A 20,402-nucleotide genomic window follows, 5' to 3' on the forward strand; every position below is an offset into this window, starting at 1 on the left:
AGATCAATAAAATAGGCATTATGAGACCTGTTCATGATGACGTTCCAAAATTGAATAAACTGTGAATCAAGATTCTGCCTCATCCACCTTATTCCTCAGACCTTTCCCTTACAGATTTTCATTTTTTCGAGCATTTTGACAACTTTTTGAACATTAAATGCTTTCAAAACCAGGCAGCTGCAGAAGAAGCTTTCAGGGAGCTCACTGACCATAGAAACTCCGATTTCTACAGAAGGGGCATAAACAGCATTGTTACATGTTGGCAAACATGTGTTGACACAAATGGTGCTTACTTTGGTTAAAGCATATTTTACAACCCTGGTTTATGTTTTCCAAAGTTTGCAGTTCAAAAACGACATTTATTTCTGTAAAACCTAATAAATTTAGCAGATGCATTGCTTTTATAAAATTTATTGAATACACAGTTTGCAAGATGTAAAAGAAGTATTATGGCAGAATACATATAGAACATAAGATGTATTAAGACAAAAAAATTTAATATTGAACAAGAAGCACAGGTATAACTACACACACACACACAGTGCCAATATAACTAACCAACAATGTTATTAAAATATGTAACTGACAATAACTTTTCCTTTTCATACTAGTTAAAAGTCCATACCTATTTTGTAACTGAACTGTTAGCATTATTAGATTCTTTTTTTCTTTTTATTTACTGTTAGGTTTATTAGGTATGGTCAGTTATATCAATAATTTTGCATTAAAAAGATTTTGGCTGTTTTAATCTCCTTAGATTGATGACTGTTAAATAAATACTTGTTTTGTTTAGGTTATCTGCAAAGGTTTTAATTAGCCACAACAGAATGCTTTTGCAAGGCAAACACGAGTACCATGTGTAGTATTAAGTAAATATGCACAAACATCATGAATTTTATATGTTTATTTATAATATAAAATTAATTACTCTTATATATAACATATTCTTAAATTTCACGTGAATATTTTATCTATATGGATAATCTGTAAAATAAAAGGATTTTCTATCAGATATAAACAAACTGTTATTTTGAAATCATCCACATGTCATGCAACTTAGTACCACAAAAGATTCAGACCTTTGTTTGATAACGTTAGCTATTTTTGTAGGTTGAAGTCTATGTTTTGTTACAGCTACAAAATTTTTAAAACTAAATCTCATTATTCTTGATCTCAATATGCAGTAAAACATCAAACCTAATTGAGCAATAATCACTTCAATCCAGTTTTTCCTTATCTCTACCCTTTCAACCATTTTTATATTAGAATTCTAAAAGCATAAGTGAAAGGAAAGGAGAATATGCAGTATGTCTACCACACTGCATTTGCTATTAAGAATAAATCTAAAATAGCATTTTTCATAGTATATTCTTCAACCAGTTACTAAAGAAAACCATCTGTTTGGCTCTAATATTTCCCAATTCATACACCTGAAATTAAAACTTTTCCCCATAAATATTACGTCATTAACAACTGTAATCTTAATATCATTGTAATTTTTCTTATTTAACTTCATCAGTTTCATCAATTTGTTTCTAAATTCTAACAAAAAAAATGTTCTCATTCTATATCCACTAAAAGATATCTAAACAGATATTATCTCTTGGAGATTTTCCACTTGAACTTGATGCAACTCCCATATTGCATATAAAACCACACCTCCCCCTATTTTTAATACTCTATCCCATATTAAACAACCTATAACCCTGTATTTTAAAGAAATTTCTGCCATTAGAATCATCTACATTTAACCATGTTTCAGTTTTTCCTATTCTATCAAAGACCTTTCTTTTGATTATGCTTTAAGATCACCTACTTCATTTCTTATACTTCTATCATTACAACAGTAACAGTTTAGCTTTCCTCTAACATATGTCACTACTAGTATTACAATAGTAACAATTTAGCTTTCCTCCAAAATAATTACTACTTTAATCCTACAATATAGTGTTTTCTAATCTTTTTTTTCTTTTTTTTACTTAATTTTTCTGGCTCTCACCACTGCACAGTCCTAGTATAAAGCTTCCTTTATTGTTGAGTAGATGGCCCTTGCAAATAAGCCAGCCTTACCCTATTTAAATGTACAACATCCATTTAAAAAAATATAGCACATTTCAAAGTTCAGTGATATTTATCAGCATTGGAACTACTATAACACAACAGAATGCAAGTATCACAAAAATGACAATAGAAATAGCACTGAATGACACCTCTGAATTCTGGAATGCACCCACAGCTTTCTTTTTCTATCAAACTGATCCCACAAATCCAAGCAACTAATATGCTATTCTTATATGTTAACCTTCATTTAGCATTCAGCCCTACTGACCATTTTAAAACATATGCACCTTTTCTTATTATGTCCTAAAATCAGAGAAATTTAAAATTAAATTTATTCATATAATTATATGCTATACCACAGACCACTATGTAGTACTTGTATAGTACACTGATTAAAATTTACATTTTCCTCTTTACTTTGAGTAATCTCAAGTTTAAAACTATTGAAAAAAAACCCTCAGTATACCCTTTCATCTTCCATTGGAGGCTTGTATTTCCAAAGAGAAAACATTTATCCATGAGTGGCTGAATCTAAATCTGATGTTTTTCTTTTTAATTCTCAAGTTTAGAACATAATGTCTTCCAAATGATATACCATTTCAGAATGCCATTTTTGTTAAATTAACTATAAAACTGACAAACGTATAGTAAAATATTAGTTCCATAAGTTCTGTACTACATTATAAAGCAACTCAAAAAATTTATGTTTCAAAATTTATTATTATTCCAGAAAAACTAAACTACTTCAATTCATAAAACTCTTCTCCTCAAACATAATATTAACATAATAAAGATAATTTTGCAGGTTAAAACCATGCTCACAAACTACTTAATACATCAACTATACGTATTCACAAAAAACTAATATTTCAGTATCAATAACATTTACCTGTTGTGGCCTGAACAGTCTATACTCTGTAAACTAACAGTAAACATACCAACACAAGAAGGTTCTTCATCACTCCATATTCCATCTTCCAAGCATTCCCGCTCACTTGGTCCAACCAATCCATATCCTTTTTCACAGAGATAATCAATCACTGACTTATATGTTAAACTTTTGAATGATACCTTTCCATTTTGTGGATCTAATGGCAACGGGCATTCGACGACTGAAAAACAAAACAAAAAATATTGTAAATGTTAACTAAAACAACTTAAGAATGTGCCTACGCTGTTTTATGTCTTGAAAGCTGTTTGTATTAGGTCTTGAAGAAAACTGTTTAACCAAGGCCATTTAATCCAGTTAAGTTGTTAAAATGAATTTTAGTGTTTGCTAACAGAAAAGCTTTTTGACAATACAAAAGTTAACATGTTTATTACAGTACCTGATGAACAAATGAGTAATTTTTCATTAAATTCGTATTTAATAATATGGTCATATGTAGGCTTATCATAATTTCCAAGCCTCAAACTGGGACAGTTTTCAATTGTTATTATAGGTACCAGCATTGATATAATAAAGTTTTGTTTGTTTTGAATTTCGCGCAAAGCTACACAAAGGCTATCTGCACTAGCCGTCCCTAATTTAGCAGTGTAAGACTAGAGAGAAAGCAGCTAGTCATCACCACTTACTGTCAACTCTTGGTCTACTCTTTTACCAACGAATAATTGAATTGACCTTCACATTATAACACCCCCACGGCGGGGATTTGAACCCGCGACCCTCGAATTACGAGTCGAGTGCCTTAACCCACTTAGCCTTGCTGGGCCAGGTATAATAAAAAGTATTTTCATAACCTAATTTCCCTTAAGCTATAATGCTGCCACAAAAAAAAAGGAATACTGGTAGTTTATATCTCTAACATTTATTTAAATTCAGCAAAGCAAGGAACATCAATATTTCATTAATTTTTCACTGGACAATTTTTTTCGTGACCATTCACATTTTTTACTTGAATGAACTTTCTTCAAAAAATCTTTATTAGTTTTTATTTTTTCAAAGAACTCCCTGCAACTCAAGTTAACATTGAGTTTACAATGCAACAGTCCTTTCACTGTTGATTCATTCATTAGACCTCTTCACTCAAAAAACTCTTTCAATAGGGGTAGAAATGCTTGGTTAACAAAAAAAATGTACTCCATAACTTCCCTGAGATTAGGAACAGAAATACTATGATCTTTCAAGTGGTTGAAAAGTTCTGTCCATTTTTCTTCACAACTTATTTCTTTTGCTTTCCATGCGTCACATTCTGATGACCATAAGGATTTAGCAACAACAACTTCGTCAAACAGATCATAAACATTAATTGCAGCATTTGCAAACGTTGCATTATTTTTTCAGCAGCTGCTTCTATATGAGGCCACACGAAAACAGTTTTTTATTCAAACAAAGTATTCCCCACCACCAAAACTGTTTCCCCAAAACTCCATAAGACAAGCAACAGTCATAGAAACTGGTAAATTCCTCCCTCTTCCTCTGGCACATTTTTTTTTTTTTTTTTGCACAAAGGAGAATAAACTTATTATCTCGTCTCTTTTTCAGGTTGGTTTTCAACTTAAGTTCTGCAACAATGTCACTAACAGTTGCTTTTGTTTTCTCCATGGCTAAAATCACTTTGTTGAACAAACTTAGTTGTCCATGAACATAAATACTTTTCTCCACATTTACTCTCAAAAACTGTTTTTACCAATAATGGGTACTGTTCCAGTGAACAAAAATATAGCTTCAGTCCTTCATAAGTCTGGAGAATTCTCTCAATAGCTGGTAACAAAGACGGAAATCGCGTATTTCCATATTAGAAAACCTTCTTGTACTCAGTTTCTACAAATTCGCAGAATTCTTTTAGATGTATAACATGCACAGTGTAAATGTACAAGTACTTGTAAATTTTGACCACCAAGCTATCCACTTCAATTGGAAGGACATCAACTGCAGTTTGGAGACAGTTATATACAATATGAGCACCACAACCAACACCCACAATATTTCTGCAAAGTACCTTCTTCAATCGACTATATACATCGTTTTTTCCCTTTCTCTTTACACCTCTAAAATTTGTATTTCAGTTGTTACCAAAATAAGCAACCTTTTTTTTGATAAATCATGTTTTTTGCAAAGTGGACATCAAGCAATTCGTCAAAATTTCTGATATAACTCCAGGAACCGACTGAAAGTCTAAACGTTTTACTTTCACTCCTTCCGCTAACAAAAAAATATTGCACCATGACAGGTATAACTGTGGCATATTTTTGAGTTTGAAGCATCTGCTGTAAGTGAAACGAATTGGACTTCCATTAAGTCTCTCTTCAATTCTTCTGCTGCTAAAGGAACAATTGCATTCAAAATAATGCCTCATTCTTCGTTCTGGCAGAACTGAACTTTGGTTCAAATAACTTTGCTATCAGTTTGGAAGAGCAATCAGCTGTTTTAAAGCTTATGTTATGGACAGCACTGTGGTAAACAAATGTTACTTCTTTGACAGCTAATAACAAGTCACTCTCTTCAGGCAGAGGTTTTTTGAAGAACAGATCAATTCTTGAACTTTGAGCAGCTACTGAAAGACTAGCTGCATGTTTAGCACTTTTTTAAATGGTCTTTTATGTCTGAGTGGCCATCATGTGAAACAGAGAACTCAGATGAACATTGCAAACATTTGACTCTGTCCTCCTTGTCATACAGTTTTTTTTCAAGAATGGATATTCTTTTTATAATTCTGTTGCATGTGCACTTTCTTTTACCAGCTTTGGACAAGGATTAATTTCTAAAATAAAAAACGAAAATAATTCAGCATGTACCGTATAACTAATATAATACTGTAATGAATAAAGCACAAACACTTGCTCAAAAAAACTTTGCATATGCTGCCGCTCTCTGCTTGTGAAGCTGCCGTTACATGCACATCCCCAAAGCAGCCCACTGATGAATCATTATACTTGTACAGGTACAGTGTCAGCTGTCTGTGAATTTCATCTAATGCAATACCTTTCAAGATTTGCATGCTACAGCACAATGGCTTCCTCTACCCATCAACTAATAAAATGAAAACTCAAAAATTATTTTTGTCAACACCAAGTCAGGCCTCTAGGCAGATTTTAACATTTTCCGTTTATCCTTTTTGAAGTTTATGCCTTTTCATCAAAAATTGGGACATTCCGAGACAATTCAGTGTCAACCGGGCCAAATTAGTAAACCGGACGGGACACAAAGATAGACCCCTCAAACCGGAATGTATGGTAAGCATAGTCATATGGCTCTATGCATGTTTGAGGGCCCGGCATGGCCAGTTTGTTAAGGCACTCAACTCGTAATCCGAAGGTCGAGGGTTCAAATCCCCGTCACACTAAACAGCTCACCCTTTCAACCGTGAGGGCATTATAATGTGACGGTCAATCCCGCTGTACGTTGGTAAAAGAGTAGCCCAAGAGTTGTCGGTAGGTGGTGATTACTAGCTGCCTTCCCTCTAGTCTTACACTATTAAATTAGATAGCCCTCGTGTAGTTTTGCGCAAAATTCAAACAAATAAACAAACCAGCAGGTTTGAGATAATACAAGGAATAAAAAACAAAAGAAGTTTTGAATTTACCAGTAAGAAATTAGGTTTACGTTGTAACCTTGCCCTAAGCTCTGGTAAGAGTTCAATTAAAAAGTCTGAAATTTTGGTATGATAAGAACAACGCATTAATAAAAAGTATCATATCAGTATATCATGTACTGATGACTTATCAAAAATTCGAAAGATTTAATTTCCTAGAAGCGACTGCATGTGTTATTATAGCAAAGCCACATCGGTCCATCTGCTGAGTCCACCGAGGGGAGTCGAACCCCTGATTTTAGCATTATAAATCCTTAAAGTTACCGCTGTACCAGCATAGAACCCCAGAAGTAGGGAAGAACTGGCTAAATAATGATGTATATATTTAAAATTGTGAGAGGGTTAAATTATTCATATGCATGTAGTCCATTCAATTTTCAGTGATGTAATGAAAGGAGTTGAAAATATTAAGCACTTGAAAACTGAAGTCAAAAATACTTTGCCTTTTTAGCCAGAAGTCCCAGTTTTACCCAGAGCAGTCCTCCCCTCTCCATTTTTTTGTTTTTGTAATTTGTTTGAGAGTCCGGAAAAAGAGATTTGGAGATATAAAAAACATGCCAGTTTAATGATAATAACATCAAATTGTCAATGGCATCGAATCACTTATGTAATAGGCTAACATTCTAGTAATATATACTCTCCTACCACCATACTCACTGAAAATTTCTGTCTGTTCTGATAGGAAAGAGCAGAGAGAACGTGGTAGGTGTTTCAGTTTGACATTATTTGGCCCCATGTTGGAGACGCTTAGAAATTTTCTTTCTCTTCGCCCCACACACGATTTTAAGCGTCTTGGTGGGCTTAATGTTAAAATTTATCATGATAAAAGGAAAAAAATATTGGACGCCAAAGATGAGATGAAGGTTTACTAGGGCGAGCAAGCGAAGGCAAAAAATCCAAGGGCAAGTTTTCACCATTGCACCACAAAATTAACGACCATTGTGGACGGCGGGTGATATATAGATCCTATGCCAAGATTTTGATGTGGGGGGAAACGGGAAAACCCCGAGGAAACCCACTTTAACCACCTGGTTTTAATATTATCAAATAGTGGAAAATACATATGCTCCCTGGCAGGATATTGAACCCCGTCCTCTAGAGTGACAGCTGAGGATACTCATCACCATACAACAGAGAAATAGTAGGAAAGTTCAGGCCTGCACAGTTTTATTACTTAGTGGTACTGTGTCGATATATAGCAGTTGGTGAGCTTGTGTCTACTGAAAATGAAAAGAAAAAAAAGTAGTTATAACTATTTAAAAGTAATGGCAATGTTAATATATTTGGAAACATTGTGGAACAGTTCAGTAAATTGGAACTCATTTACTGGAATGATTTTATTTTCGTTATTTACCTGCTACTATGCCGTGATTGGTGAATGTTTATGACGCCATAGTTATATCAGACAGTGGGAGTTGTTGAGCAAGGAATCTCCATCTTGAAGCTTCTGTTTGAGAATTGGCAATAATTTTATTTCTTTAGAAGAAGTTGAATAAATCGTCCATGTAGAAATACAAGTAAATTTTTTTCCAAAAATGCTAAACATGACCTGGGTTAAAACGCTGTACAAAAACCAAAACAAGGGATCAAAGTTCAACATTAAAATTGTTATATATATTGTGTGCGTAGTGTAAAAACTTAGAAAAATGCTGTTTTTGATACAAGTCCCGGGTTAAAATAGCTATTTATTAAAAACGTTTGTTCCTTAGTCCAGTATATAGATTTCAAAAGTTAAAATATTTTAGTTTTATTACTCCTCTGGTACGGTGACATATTGGTATCACGTAATGTCACAGCTATTTGTAAATCACAGTATAAAACTATAATGTCGGAAGTATTTGAATTTCCTGTGACGTTGAATAAACTTTACAACAGTAAAGAAATCCATAAATGATTAATAACACTATTAGTTATTCCTAAGAAATCCGAGCTTTAAATAAAAAAAAAATACGTACTGTAAACTTGGAAAAACAAATAAACATCATAGTAATATATTTGTCCCCCGCCGGCACAGCGGCAAGTCTACGGATTTACAACGTTAAAATCAGGGGTTCTATTCTTCTCGGTGGACTCAGCAGATAGCCCGATGTGGCTTTGCTATAAGAAAACACACATACACATACAGTAATATATTTAATTAACGTAAGAAATTACTTATATAAGTTTATTACAATCCAACTTTTTGGTTACTTGACAGAAAATGTTATTTTTTAGTGTATAATAATTTTTTATAATTATTGAAATAATTATCTACAGCATAAAATTCATCTCACGTTCACAGTCTGGAACCGGGCTACTCCATTTTCCATTTGGAAGACAGAAAGTCTCTTTCCTTCCTACAAGCTTGTAACCTTTATTACATTGAAACTTCACTCCATGTGGAAATGTGAAAACATGGTCTAGGTATCTGCCATTATTTGGAACACCCGGATCACCACACTTCACGGCTAAAAAATTTAAATCATTATTAAACTTTTATTACAAGTAAAACTGTAGCAATGAAGGTAACTTACATTATTGTAATAACTAAATGTGAGAAATTTATTTTAAATAACTATTTGGGTGAAATCTTTTGGAATGCTATGTTTTTCTATAGTACTGGGCTGTATGTACTGCATGTCTTCCACTCCTTTTAGTTTATGATATAGTATGGCCTGGTAGTTAGGGCACTCAATTCGTAATCTGCATATCGTGAATCGAATTCCGCCACTAGACATACTTACCCTTTCGGATATAGGGTCGTTGCAAAGTCCTATCAATTCACTATTCTTTGGTAAAGAGTAGCCCAGTATATGGTAATGGGTGGTTTTTAATTCAAAATTAGGGGCAGCTAGCACAAATAGCTTTCGAGTAGCTTTACATGAAGTTCAACAAACAACCTTTTTATTTTAAAACTTTACTAAATTCTGATATTTGTCTACAGTTCCCTAGTTGGAGCATGACATTGCTCAAGTTCAAGTTATGTTTATGACATCACTTACTCGATATATTTAATTTTCATGAACAAGCTGAGTGCCTGATGACGCCACGTTAACAATTATGAAACTTTGTTTTTAAGTGTGATATGTTTTCTATTCCATTTTTTTGTTTTCTAAATTTCAAAATTTTGTTGAGTGGGAAATACATCTAACATTTATGTTGCATAAGCAAGTTTCTGAGTTTAACTTTCCATAAAAGCTAATTGGACCAAGTGAAGATTATATACCTTGTTTTCTGATTCTCTTATTTTTTACTTATCACACCAAGTTACACTTATCAAAGAATGAGACGGTAGTGTCAGGTAGACTCACCATCGATCTTTTCTGCCTGTTGACCAACTGACTTAACAGGATCTAATCACTGCTTTCTTTATCAGAAACTTAAGAGTTTATTCCTGTGTTTAAAACATCGTTAAAGCCTAGAAAGGGAGCTTTTAATGAGATTATCAGCAAACTTCCACTAAACTGTATGTATAACTGTAATAGTTTTGCACAATTTTCTTCCTTGTTTTTGGATTTCACTTTGTTGTTAAGTACAAAATTACACAACAGACTGCACATCATGAGTATTGTAGTCCTGTTTTAGCATTATAAGTCTTCACACTTACTGATAATCGACTGTGGAGCATTTAGGCTTGAGTGCTTCAAATAATATAGAAAAACTCCTACAGTTCTTGTCTTCCACAGTGAAAGTTGATATATTATTTCTGTACTGTTTATTAGTGGAAATATTCGCAAGGTATCTTGTAATTTTGAAACTAACTTTTATGTTCACTTATGTAGGCATTGGAACTGTGCTCATAGGTTTGTAAGTAATAGTGTAAGTTCACCTGTAAGGGAATATAAATAACTATTTATTATTATTGTTGTGGTTGTTAAATCTGGGTGAGAACTTGGATTTTGTAGAGATTAACGTGAGGGTTGAAGTCGTTGTTTACATTTTAACTTGGCAATACTCATTATTATTATTTTTGTAATTCTCTCTTATATGTTCATCTTGGTTAAATGAGAACGATAACACCAAAAGGAGTGTCTTCGTTTACTAAATAAAGTCTTTGAACTTTAACTGATTACACTTTTTCTTTTATTTTACACACAAGAACACCATGACTTGTGCTTTTATAATCTGTTGTATTGTGTCGAATTGTGTTATACAGTATTATCGTTTGTGCTGAGTTTTGGAGATATTCATTAAGCATATTAAAACTGTAAAATCTATTTCAGCTCTATTATTTGCGACCTAACTATCACGCCCACCGAGAAACACATACACTAACGTAAAAATAGTTACTTCAAATAACTTTAAGGCTGATCAATAACAAAATAATTTTAAATCATTAATATAGTTTACTTTTTGGTAAACAGTTTTAAATTATGTATCCAGTAATATGTAATGCTTTGTCTTCATTCTGATATTAATTCTTTAGTCGCTATTTGTGTAATAAATAATATTCGAGTGAAAAACTATAATTTATTTCATACTGTACATCAAACAGAACATTTATGTTTTATACTTTTTTATATGAGGCTGATATTAATAGTATCAAAGCAATCTAGGCCTTTCTGTCTCGGGACTTATATTATACTTTTTCCTCCCATTACTGTTCATCAATACACTACGATTAGCCCACTTCGAAAATGTTTCAACAGATTGTTCATGTGTTGGTGTATGTTTGGCGTATGCATTATTTTGACAAGGATACGCATCTAAACCACTTTCATGTGACAACTGGATGTTCAGTTGCCGAATTATCCTGTGCATTAAAAACAGGATTTCCAGTTGACGAATTACAACCCTTGGATTCAGATACTGTGTCAATAGACCACCATAATTACAACCAGCATCTTTCTCTCTGCCAATACGACAAATTCAAAAGACATGTTAAAGTTAATATCTGTCATAAAATTGTCAAGTATGTTGACGTTATTTTTTTGAAAAACATATCCACATGAGTATACTGATTTTTTTAACATGCATATTTCTTTCACAATTAGGATAAACGGTATAAAAACTTTGGCCAGGGTTCCTCTCAATGTCTCCACAACAAAGGAGACACAGAACAAACATGGCATTATCAATAAAGCTCTCTGTACTGCAATATTCTATACACTTCACTTTGTGGGTAACATACAATGATGATCACCAGCTATGTACGTTGTTATGCTTAGAAGTACCAAAGTTTAATTAATGAAACTTTAAAGTTTCCATTAGCAACCTGTCATTGCTCAGTAGAAATCACCACCACATGATTTGGCAACTGCAAATAAGTTTTTTTTAAATACTTATATATACCTTTATTATACATATAAATATATGATATACATATAAATGTTATATGTATAACAACGATAAAATTGTTGGTAATGTTGGCACCAAGAACACAGTAAGTTGATATAACATTTCAATAGCAAGTAGCACTCAAAACTAGGACAAGTTTTACCAAATACTGCTGCTTACAAAACTTACATATTAGTAGGTACGTGTAAATAAACTACAAACAGTATTCACACACGTCCTCACATTATGAAAAGTAAATACTACTCATTATATAATTAATACAAGCTACAGTGCGCACGAGAATATGGGATTATGTCTTTTTTGTTGCTCTTGCTTTTTGGCGCAAAGTTACACAAGGGGCATTTCTAACTTAGTGGTATAAGACTAGAGTTAACCGCCCGCGTCGCGCTAAACATGCTCGCCCTCCCAGCCGTGGGGGTGTATAATGTGACGGTCAATCCCACTTTTCGTTGGTAAAAGAGTAGCCCAAGAGTTGGCGGTGGGTGGTGATGACTAGCTGCCTTCCCTCTAGTCTTACACTGCTAAATTAGGGACGGCTAGCACAGATAACCCTCGAGTAGCTTTGTGCGAAATTTCCAAACAAGCCAAACCAAAAAAGACTAGAGTTAACACCCCCGCTGCCAACTCTTGGACTCTCCTTTTATCAACGAACAGTGTGATTGCAGAAACGTTATACAACACTCCCATGGCTGAAAGGACATGCATGACTTCTGATTTTCAAGTTAACGATCACATTGGTAGGGACCACCTTTTGGATAATTCTACTCGCTCTCCCCCTCCCACATCCCCTACCCTTAACTTTTCTAATACCAACTGGGATGTTTTCAACTCTATTCTATCTAACACCCCCTTCTATGTTCCTCCCTTAATCTCTGGTCCCCAAGTCCTAGACGATCTTGTGCTTAAATGTACTAAGTCTATTACTGATGCTCTCCATTCTGTCACTCCCACTCAAGCCCGCACTTTGCCGTTAAACCATTGGACTTTAATCCCTGAAATCCATAGTCATATTACTGAAAGACGCTGCATACGCAGACTTTTTATCTCTACACGCAACCAACATCTTAAAACTTAATCAAACAATCAAATAATATCATTAAACGACTAATAAAAAAACAACAACAAATAATTAAGTGGGAAAACTTCTGCGCCTCAACAGACAATTCCCGCAACCACCCTAAATAATTCTGGAAGAAAGGTAAATTTGTCTGTAAAACATCACCAAACCTTAACTCTCATAATTTGGTATATAACAACCAAACGGCTTCTACAGTTAAAGATAAATGCACCATTTTCGCCAAAGTCTTCCAGAAATCATTCACAACACCTAACATTCCCACTTATGACAGCACTCACCGTCTCAAAATAAATAATTTCATATCCCAACACCACGAATTATTAAATCCCAACTTCAGTTTAGACCATCCCATCCATAACTCCTATATCACCAAACCGCTCACGTTAGCCGAACTCAAAATTTCCATTAAACGACTCAAAATCAATAGCGTTCCAGGAGAAGATGGCATAAATAACCGCGCCATTAAACATCTACCCTTAAACTTTCTAACTCATCTACTTTCTGTTTACAATTATTCCTTTTTTCATGGCTACTATCCTAATTACTGGAAAACAGTCACTATAACTGTCATCCCCAAGTCTTCAACTAACTTGTCTGATCCTTCTCATTACAGATATATTTGCCTTATTAACACCCTAGGCAAATTACTAAAGAAAATCGTTACTAATAGACTTATTTTCTTCTCTGAGACTAATAATCTCCTATCATATATTCAGAGCGCCTCCCGGCAAAAACGTCAAACTGCTGACCACCCCGTTAGACTTACTGGAATCTCTATTTCAAGCTTTTAACCGGAACCAGGTCGCCGTGGGCGTAGCCCTTGATGTCAGACGAGCTTTTAATTCAGTGTGGCATAACACTCTCCTCTATAAACTATTCTCCATGAACATCCCGTATACCTTTATCCGTTGGATAGCTAGCTTTTTAAATAACCATTTCGCCAGAGATAAAGTTAACAATGAACTCTCTCACTCGTTCCCTTTATTAGCGGGAGTCCCCCAAGGCTCTGTACTCAGCCCTTTGCTATACATTCTCTTTGTAAATGAATTCCATGATACTGTAATCCCCTTCTCAAAATCTGTTAAATTTCTAGGTGTCCATTTTAATTCTAAACTTACCTGGTCAACCCATATTAGCATAATTGCATTACGTATCAGTCAACGCATCTCCTTCCTTCGAAAGATTAGCGGTATAAACAAAGGATGTACCCCTTAAACTATTATGTTCGTATACAAAGTATACATTAGACTCCTGGTCGAGTACGGTTGCATGCTACTCTGTGACATGCCCGACTCTCTCACCAAAAAATTACAAGCATTACAATACACGGCTATCAGGACTGCCTTCCGTTTACATTGCTACACTCTCCATTGCTACCTAGATAAAATATACGACATACCACCCATTAAAACACGTTTACTTCAACTAGCCACTAAATTTTATAAAAAAAAAAAAAAAGCAGTAAACCCTAACTCGTTTACAGCCCAGTTTATCGATTTATCAGCTACCCCCTCCTCTGGCAAACGCACATTTCACCCATTAATATACTCAACTCTATTTACTAATGTCTTTTATCTCAATTTAGTTATGATTATCTTGCCTAATTATCTTTTTTGTTTACAGCTCAGGCACTAACCAGATATATGTTTCGGCATCTGGTTAGTGAAAGTGGGTTTTTCTTGGGGTACACCCACAGCTAAATTACCGGGTATCAGGATTTACAGATCCTGACCCTCGTGCTGTGTTTTTTTTATGGAGTCAATATTTAACCTCTCGCAAAACACCAACGGACCTTTGCCACCAGTTGACTGCATAATCTCGTTAACTTTAAATTTTGTAGGCATAGCTGTTAATCACCAGCTCAGCTAAATCTAACTTCGCGTGTAGGGCGAAGAGGCCTCTTCTGAGCGTCCTCGATTGCTTTGCATCTCAAGAATATCTGCAACGAATTTTATTTATTATTTATTTAGGACAAGCATGTTTGGTGGGACGGGAATTTGAACCCGTGACTCTCAGATCGTGAGTCAAGCGCCCTAACCGGCCATGACGGTTAGCTTATGTTTTTGGAAAATAAAGTTATGAACTAAACACATTTATTAGCTTTTACAAAGAGATAATGGCTATCAAGAAACAATTAAAACTCAAGAGTCTCCAAAAAGCCAGTCTAAAGTCTATACGTTGGCACGGGCTGTTTAAAATTTTACAAGCTCTGTTAAAAAAACCATTCGTCAGTATTCTACAAAATTTTGCACACAAACAAAAATAATGGTATTTTTTAATCCCTGTAACATTTAAATGAAATTCAAAATCTAGATTTAGTTTTAAATAAAACCACCTCTGTACCCCCACAAAACTTATTATTTCGAACCGCAAATGCTATTGCTGGTAGGGTGAATACGAAGGGCGAAGTGATATTAATTTTGAAGCAATCAAAGACTAAGATGATGGCTGAGATTTGAAAATTAAACAAGCGTGCCGTAAAAATAAACTAGGTGTGCGAAAACGAAGTTTGATCAGATTAGGGTAGACTGTATCTCGGCAATGATTCCAAGGATTCGTTTAATTTAATTTGTATGTGCTAACTGCTAATATTCTGATGATTTACAGTTTCGAATATCTATAGACTATAGTTGAATGCGAGTTTAAGATAGGCTGATTCTCTACACAATCATATCTTGTAAAAACACGATCGGAAGCAGCTGCACGTTTTGAGTGCACGTGCTTGCTTTTTCCTTCGTTGTACGGGTCACTGCCGTAAACCTTGATATCCCTCGAATTTTCTAGAAAATCTGACGTCAACAATTTTAGAAGCTTCTATTGACGTTTTGATCTTAATGTGATGTGTCTTCTGGCTATCACCTAAATAACAACATTAAAAATACAACTTATAACAAAAAGTAAAACTTCATCTATATTTTTTCTTAGTAAAGTATGATTTTTTCTAAGTTAACTTTATAAACTACCTAACAGACTTTTCAAAAAAATTACTTCAAATGTAATTATCTGGTGATGTCACATAATTAAGACAGTTGAGACTGATATACCAGAACAATTTTTGTAATGTATAATAACAGACGAAATCTTACGTTTGCAATCCAATGATGGCTTTGTCCAGTATGGGTTTTCATTTTTATTCATTTGACATTGAGATAGAGATGCATTGCTGGCTTCACTCAGTGCACGTGAAATAGTAGTTTTATAACCATATTCACAAGCATACGGCACAATAGTTCCTACATCATAAGACTCCTGTTCCTGGGCTTTAGCGACAGCGTTTTTTATTTTTGGAAAAGGACCACATTTGGATACGGCATCTGTTTTGGTAGAAAAAAAAATAAAGGAAAATTATATGTATCATCTTGTTCACGTAATACTTCCATACAGGGCACATTTATTAACTGAATTAATTTGCATTTTTTATAAATCACTGAGCTTCTACTTAGGTGTAGATTACATATATTGAAAATACATGTCTTATTCAATAAGAAAGTAGTACATTTTATGGGTTGAAAACTCAGATCTATCATACCTTTTTGCCTTAAAGAGTTATATTTACGACTTCAGTCTAAAACCGCATTATCGTTTCATAAAACTTTAAAAAAATCTTGCTTTTGTGAACAATGGCATAAACATCTTACCAGAAGCTTATATATTATTTCAAAGTAAATGCATTTTCGTCAATCAGTTTCAAGATGTACAGTCATAGTTACATAAACGAATCAGTGATTCAACCCAGTATAATACAGTACCACCTGTTTTGCAGAATTCAAGACTCATAAACGTTTGACTACATGTCCCAACAAGTTGTACAGTTTACACTGTAAAGTTCGTTCTAGTAAAGGAAGAGCATACGAGAGGGTATTTTCATTGAATAGTTTGTGGATGGGTCTTCTAGAGAATCCACGTGACACTATTTGGGTGTTAGAGATATAACGTTAATTGAAGCTGTTTTCTGACGATGTGGTATAATATTGTAGCTTCAATAAAGTTGCTGAAGTCTAAATAAACCAGCGACAACAAATGGTGATAAACCTGCGAAAGTTGTATGGAAATTTGACTTGAATAAGTAGCTGCAACCCAAGATATAAAACATGCCGTACCAGGTCTAACAAGAATATGAATGGAAAAGTGTCCTGATTTGCAGAATTAATAAAACAATCACTTTTTAAATCCGTTGTTTGGTAATCTCTCCTTTGAGTAGACAGCTGGTATTGCATAATACAAAAATATACAAAAATTACTTTGATACTATTTATTATGTACAGTTTATCATTTAAAAGCAAAAATACCTTTTAAAAGTGAAGCAACACATACTAAGAAAAACCCTTTGACATATTAATAATACATTAAAACAAAAAGGACATATCAAATTATTTATACCAACTTAATTTACAAGAAACAAATACCAATTTGAAAGAAAACCAAATTAAGCCAAGGAAAAACAAAATCAAGAACACGAAAGAAACCCTTTAACACAACTAAATGAAATAGAACATTCTAAAGTCAATGATATTGGATAAACATAATTAACTATATACCCATACATTAAAATGAGTCCTTTAACAACACCTTTAATTAAACCAATGAAGATGAAAAAAACAACAACAAACACGATTAATAATTAGCAAACAAATATAAACACTGACAGGTGACTAGAAAGAGTGCACTTAAATCAACAACAATAAAAAGTAAAGAGTGAAATAATATTATCTGTAGGTTCGTGCAAAGTTACACGAGGGCTATCTGCGCTAGTCTTCCCTAATTTAGAAGAGAAGATAGTCATCGCCGTTCACCACCAATTCTTGATCTACTCTTTTACCAGCGATTATAGCGACCCTACAATGAATAATTAAAGTAGGTACATTAAACTGATAAGGAGGAAAAAAACAGCAAAATAAGAACAAAAAATTAAAAGAAACACCCTAAAAACAGTATTGAATAATAAACAGAAGCTTAGTTACACTTGATTAAAAAGGAAAACAAACTTTAGAGTATACCCAAAACACAGATAAAATAAATTATAACTGTAAAAAGGAAAATGCAGAGATACACATAAGACAGATATGACACAGTCAAACATGCAGATATAAATATAGAACATGCAAAATATAGATGCAAGCACAGTTATATAAAATTTATATCTAATTTAAAACAATATACAAAACCTACCCCTAGCTCAATGGTAGTAATGTAATAAAATGTTTAGAGACAACAAGGGATCTATTAATACATTTCAGCTGTTCCATCTTCTAAACCAGAACTACTAAATGAAAACTAAAAACTCTTAAAGCCTGTCCTTATCATTCATATATACATCAAGCTTTCCCTTAAACTCAATTAAATTTATTGCATTCTCAGCATTTGAAGCAATTCAGTTCAGAGACCAACCGCCCTGTTGAAAAAATGAAACTGTCTTAGCATAAGATGACAACTACTTTGTCAAAATCTACATATGTGTTCTCTATTTTCTCCACTCCGTCATCTCTTGAATGTGCTTCTTTTGCAATTAAACAACAATCAGATGATATACACGGATACCTAATATCTGATAATTTTCTTAGTTTGGGCCTCTGGCTTACTTTCACTGAAGCTTCCAAGATGTTATTTGTGATATCCATCTACTATTGGAATAATCTCTTTTATAGTTTGATATCGGTATTGTAGAAATGACTACACTTTAACATAAAGTCCAAAGTCAAGGCATTAAACGAATGAAAAGAACCTTACCCTGTGGCAAGACAGCAAATGGTATTTTTATGTTGTGGACTTTGATGAAATAATACTCTTGAATTTTATTCAACATGCAATCAACTCCTGTCGATATTTGAACTTCATCAATCAATTCAGCAGTGCACTTTCTACCCAAATGATGAAATTTCTTTTATACAAGTAATGTCAATAGGTTTTCATGAAGACAACAACTGGAAGAAGTTATTTAGTTTTTGTACATTAGATTTAGGATCCATGAGTGTATGGTTAGCACATGCAAGTTTATTTTATATATTTTATTAATACTACACCTCTAATTCCAATAACATTGGCATTAGTATCCAACAAAAAAAAAACTCACATTTCTGTCTTGAATATGCCAGCATTGAAAATTCCTCGAAAGCTCTAGGCCTTTGAATGTTTGTTCCCATTCCCGAATTTATCTGAAATGCATATTTAGTTTAATAATGGCTAGTAATGGTGTTGTGAGTTTGAAGCAGTTTGCAGCAAACCAGCAATAATTCTGTGCAAAACAAGAGAAACTACAGACTTTCTCCTTCATCGCAGAAACATAATTTTAACATGGCAAATAAATATCATTTCTGTGCTTATAAATGCACATTTTCATAGTTTAATTCCTGGAATATCATATTCAGGTTCTCAGTTACAGATATAAAGATGTGGTCAAACACAAACATTGTTGATATAGACCAGACATAGTCCCATTACATTCCCTTTAAAGCAAACTCCATTAACCTCTCAAAGCAATAAATGATATAACACAAATCTCATAAAAGCCATTTGCCATGATAAATGCTGTTTAGGTCTGCTTTTGTTTTCCAGCTAGTATTTTCAATATCCAGATGCCAGAACTAGTTTGAATCAATGAACTCCTCCCAACATCTCCAGAAATTAATCTCTTCATGGCAGCGGAAAGATAACAATGTGAGTTTCTGTATTCATCTGTCTGAATCAACTTTGAGCCTTGGCATACCTACATTCTTTCTGATAATTACCACTGGAGACAAACAAGCACTCTTTATATCTGAGTGCTAACTACATCCATAGTACTCAAGGGTAGCCTATGCCACGATTACTTAATTGGATATACATTACTCTTATCTATTTAATTGTGAGTTCCTTTCATTTAATGTAATTGGTCGTCTGGTCCCACGAAAACATTATCATATTCAATCAACAATTCATTGAGTTTTTACAACTGCATTGTGTTTAGATGTTGGCCTAATTCTCAACTAGTGACTTCAGACATGTGACAAACATAACTCTAATGTTCGTTTCAGTCATTTCCCCTTCAGTTACTCTGCCAACAACTGTTCAAGCAGGTAGCTGAATAAATAATCACCCATAACTGCAAAATGACAGAGAGCCTGTCCTCGAAAAATAACCACCCAAGCTAATGCTACTTGCTCTCTGGGCAAGAAAAATTTCATTTGATGTGTGGATTTTACTATTGTGCTACATGGTACCCCATTAGGCATTGTCTGTAGTAAGCCATGTACAGTTATATATATAATGATATATGCAATACACTGTTTCTGGACTGATTCAATTGCATTGAACAGATTTCCTAATAGTTTTCACAGTATATTTATCCAGAATATTTCAATGTCATAAATGAGGCCTGAAAAATTAACTTCATCCTATGAATGGCTACTTGCCATTGGTACTAGTGAACAGTTAACTCTTGACCAACTTGCTGTATGTCGTCTTACCAAGGAAGG

General features: G+C 33.9%; 1 protein-coding gene across 3 annotated transcripts in view; it reads right to left on the reverse strand.

Annotated features, from left to right (window-relative positions):
* Positions 1-20,402, reverse strand: part of LOC143240623 (sushi, von Willebrand factor type A, EGF and pentraxin domain-containing protein 1-like) — a 178,587-nt gene that overhangs the window by 144,085 nt on the left and 14,100 nt on the right. For 2 of the 3 annotated variants that reach the window (XR_013021864.1, XM_076483363.1), the window contains exons 2-4: positions 16,038-16,265; positions 8,870-9,043; positions 3,000-3,173 (exon numbers count right to left, since the gene is read on the reverse strand). Coding sequence is in view for 1 of the 3 variants with exons in the window: in XM_076483363.1 (XP_076339478.1) it covers positions 3,000-3,173; positions 8,870-9,043; positions 16,038-16,265 (576 nt within the window). In the remaining 2 variants the exon portion in view is untranslated. Of the gene's footprint in view, positions 1-2,999; positions 3,174-8,551; positions 8,689-8,869; positions 9,044-16,037; positions 16,266-20,402 lie in introns of those variants that run through there. The other variant, XM_076483377.1, reaches the window with a different exon arrangement.

The sequence above is a fragment of the Tachypleus tridentatus genome, chromosome 2 (assembly GCF_004210375.1).
Source record: "Tachypleus tridentatus isolate NWPU-2018 chromosome 2, ASM421037v1, whole genome shotgun sequence".
In the NCBI taxonomy this organism is placed as follows: Eukaryota; Metazoa; Arthropoda; class Merostomata; order Xiphosura; family Limulidae; genus Tachypleus; species Tachypleus tridentatus.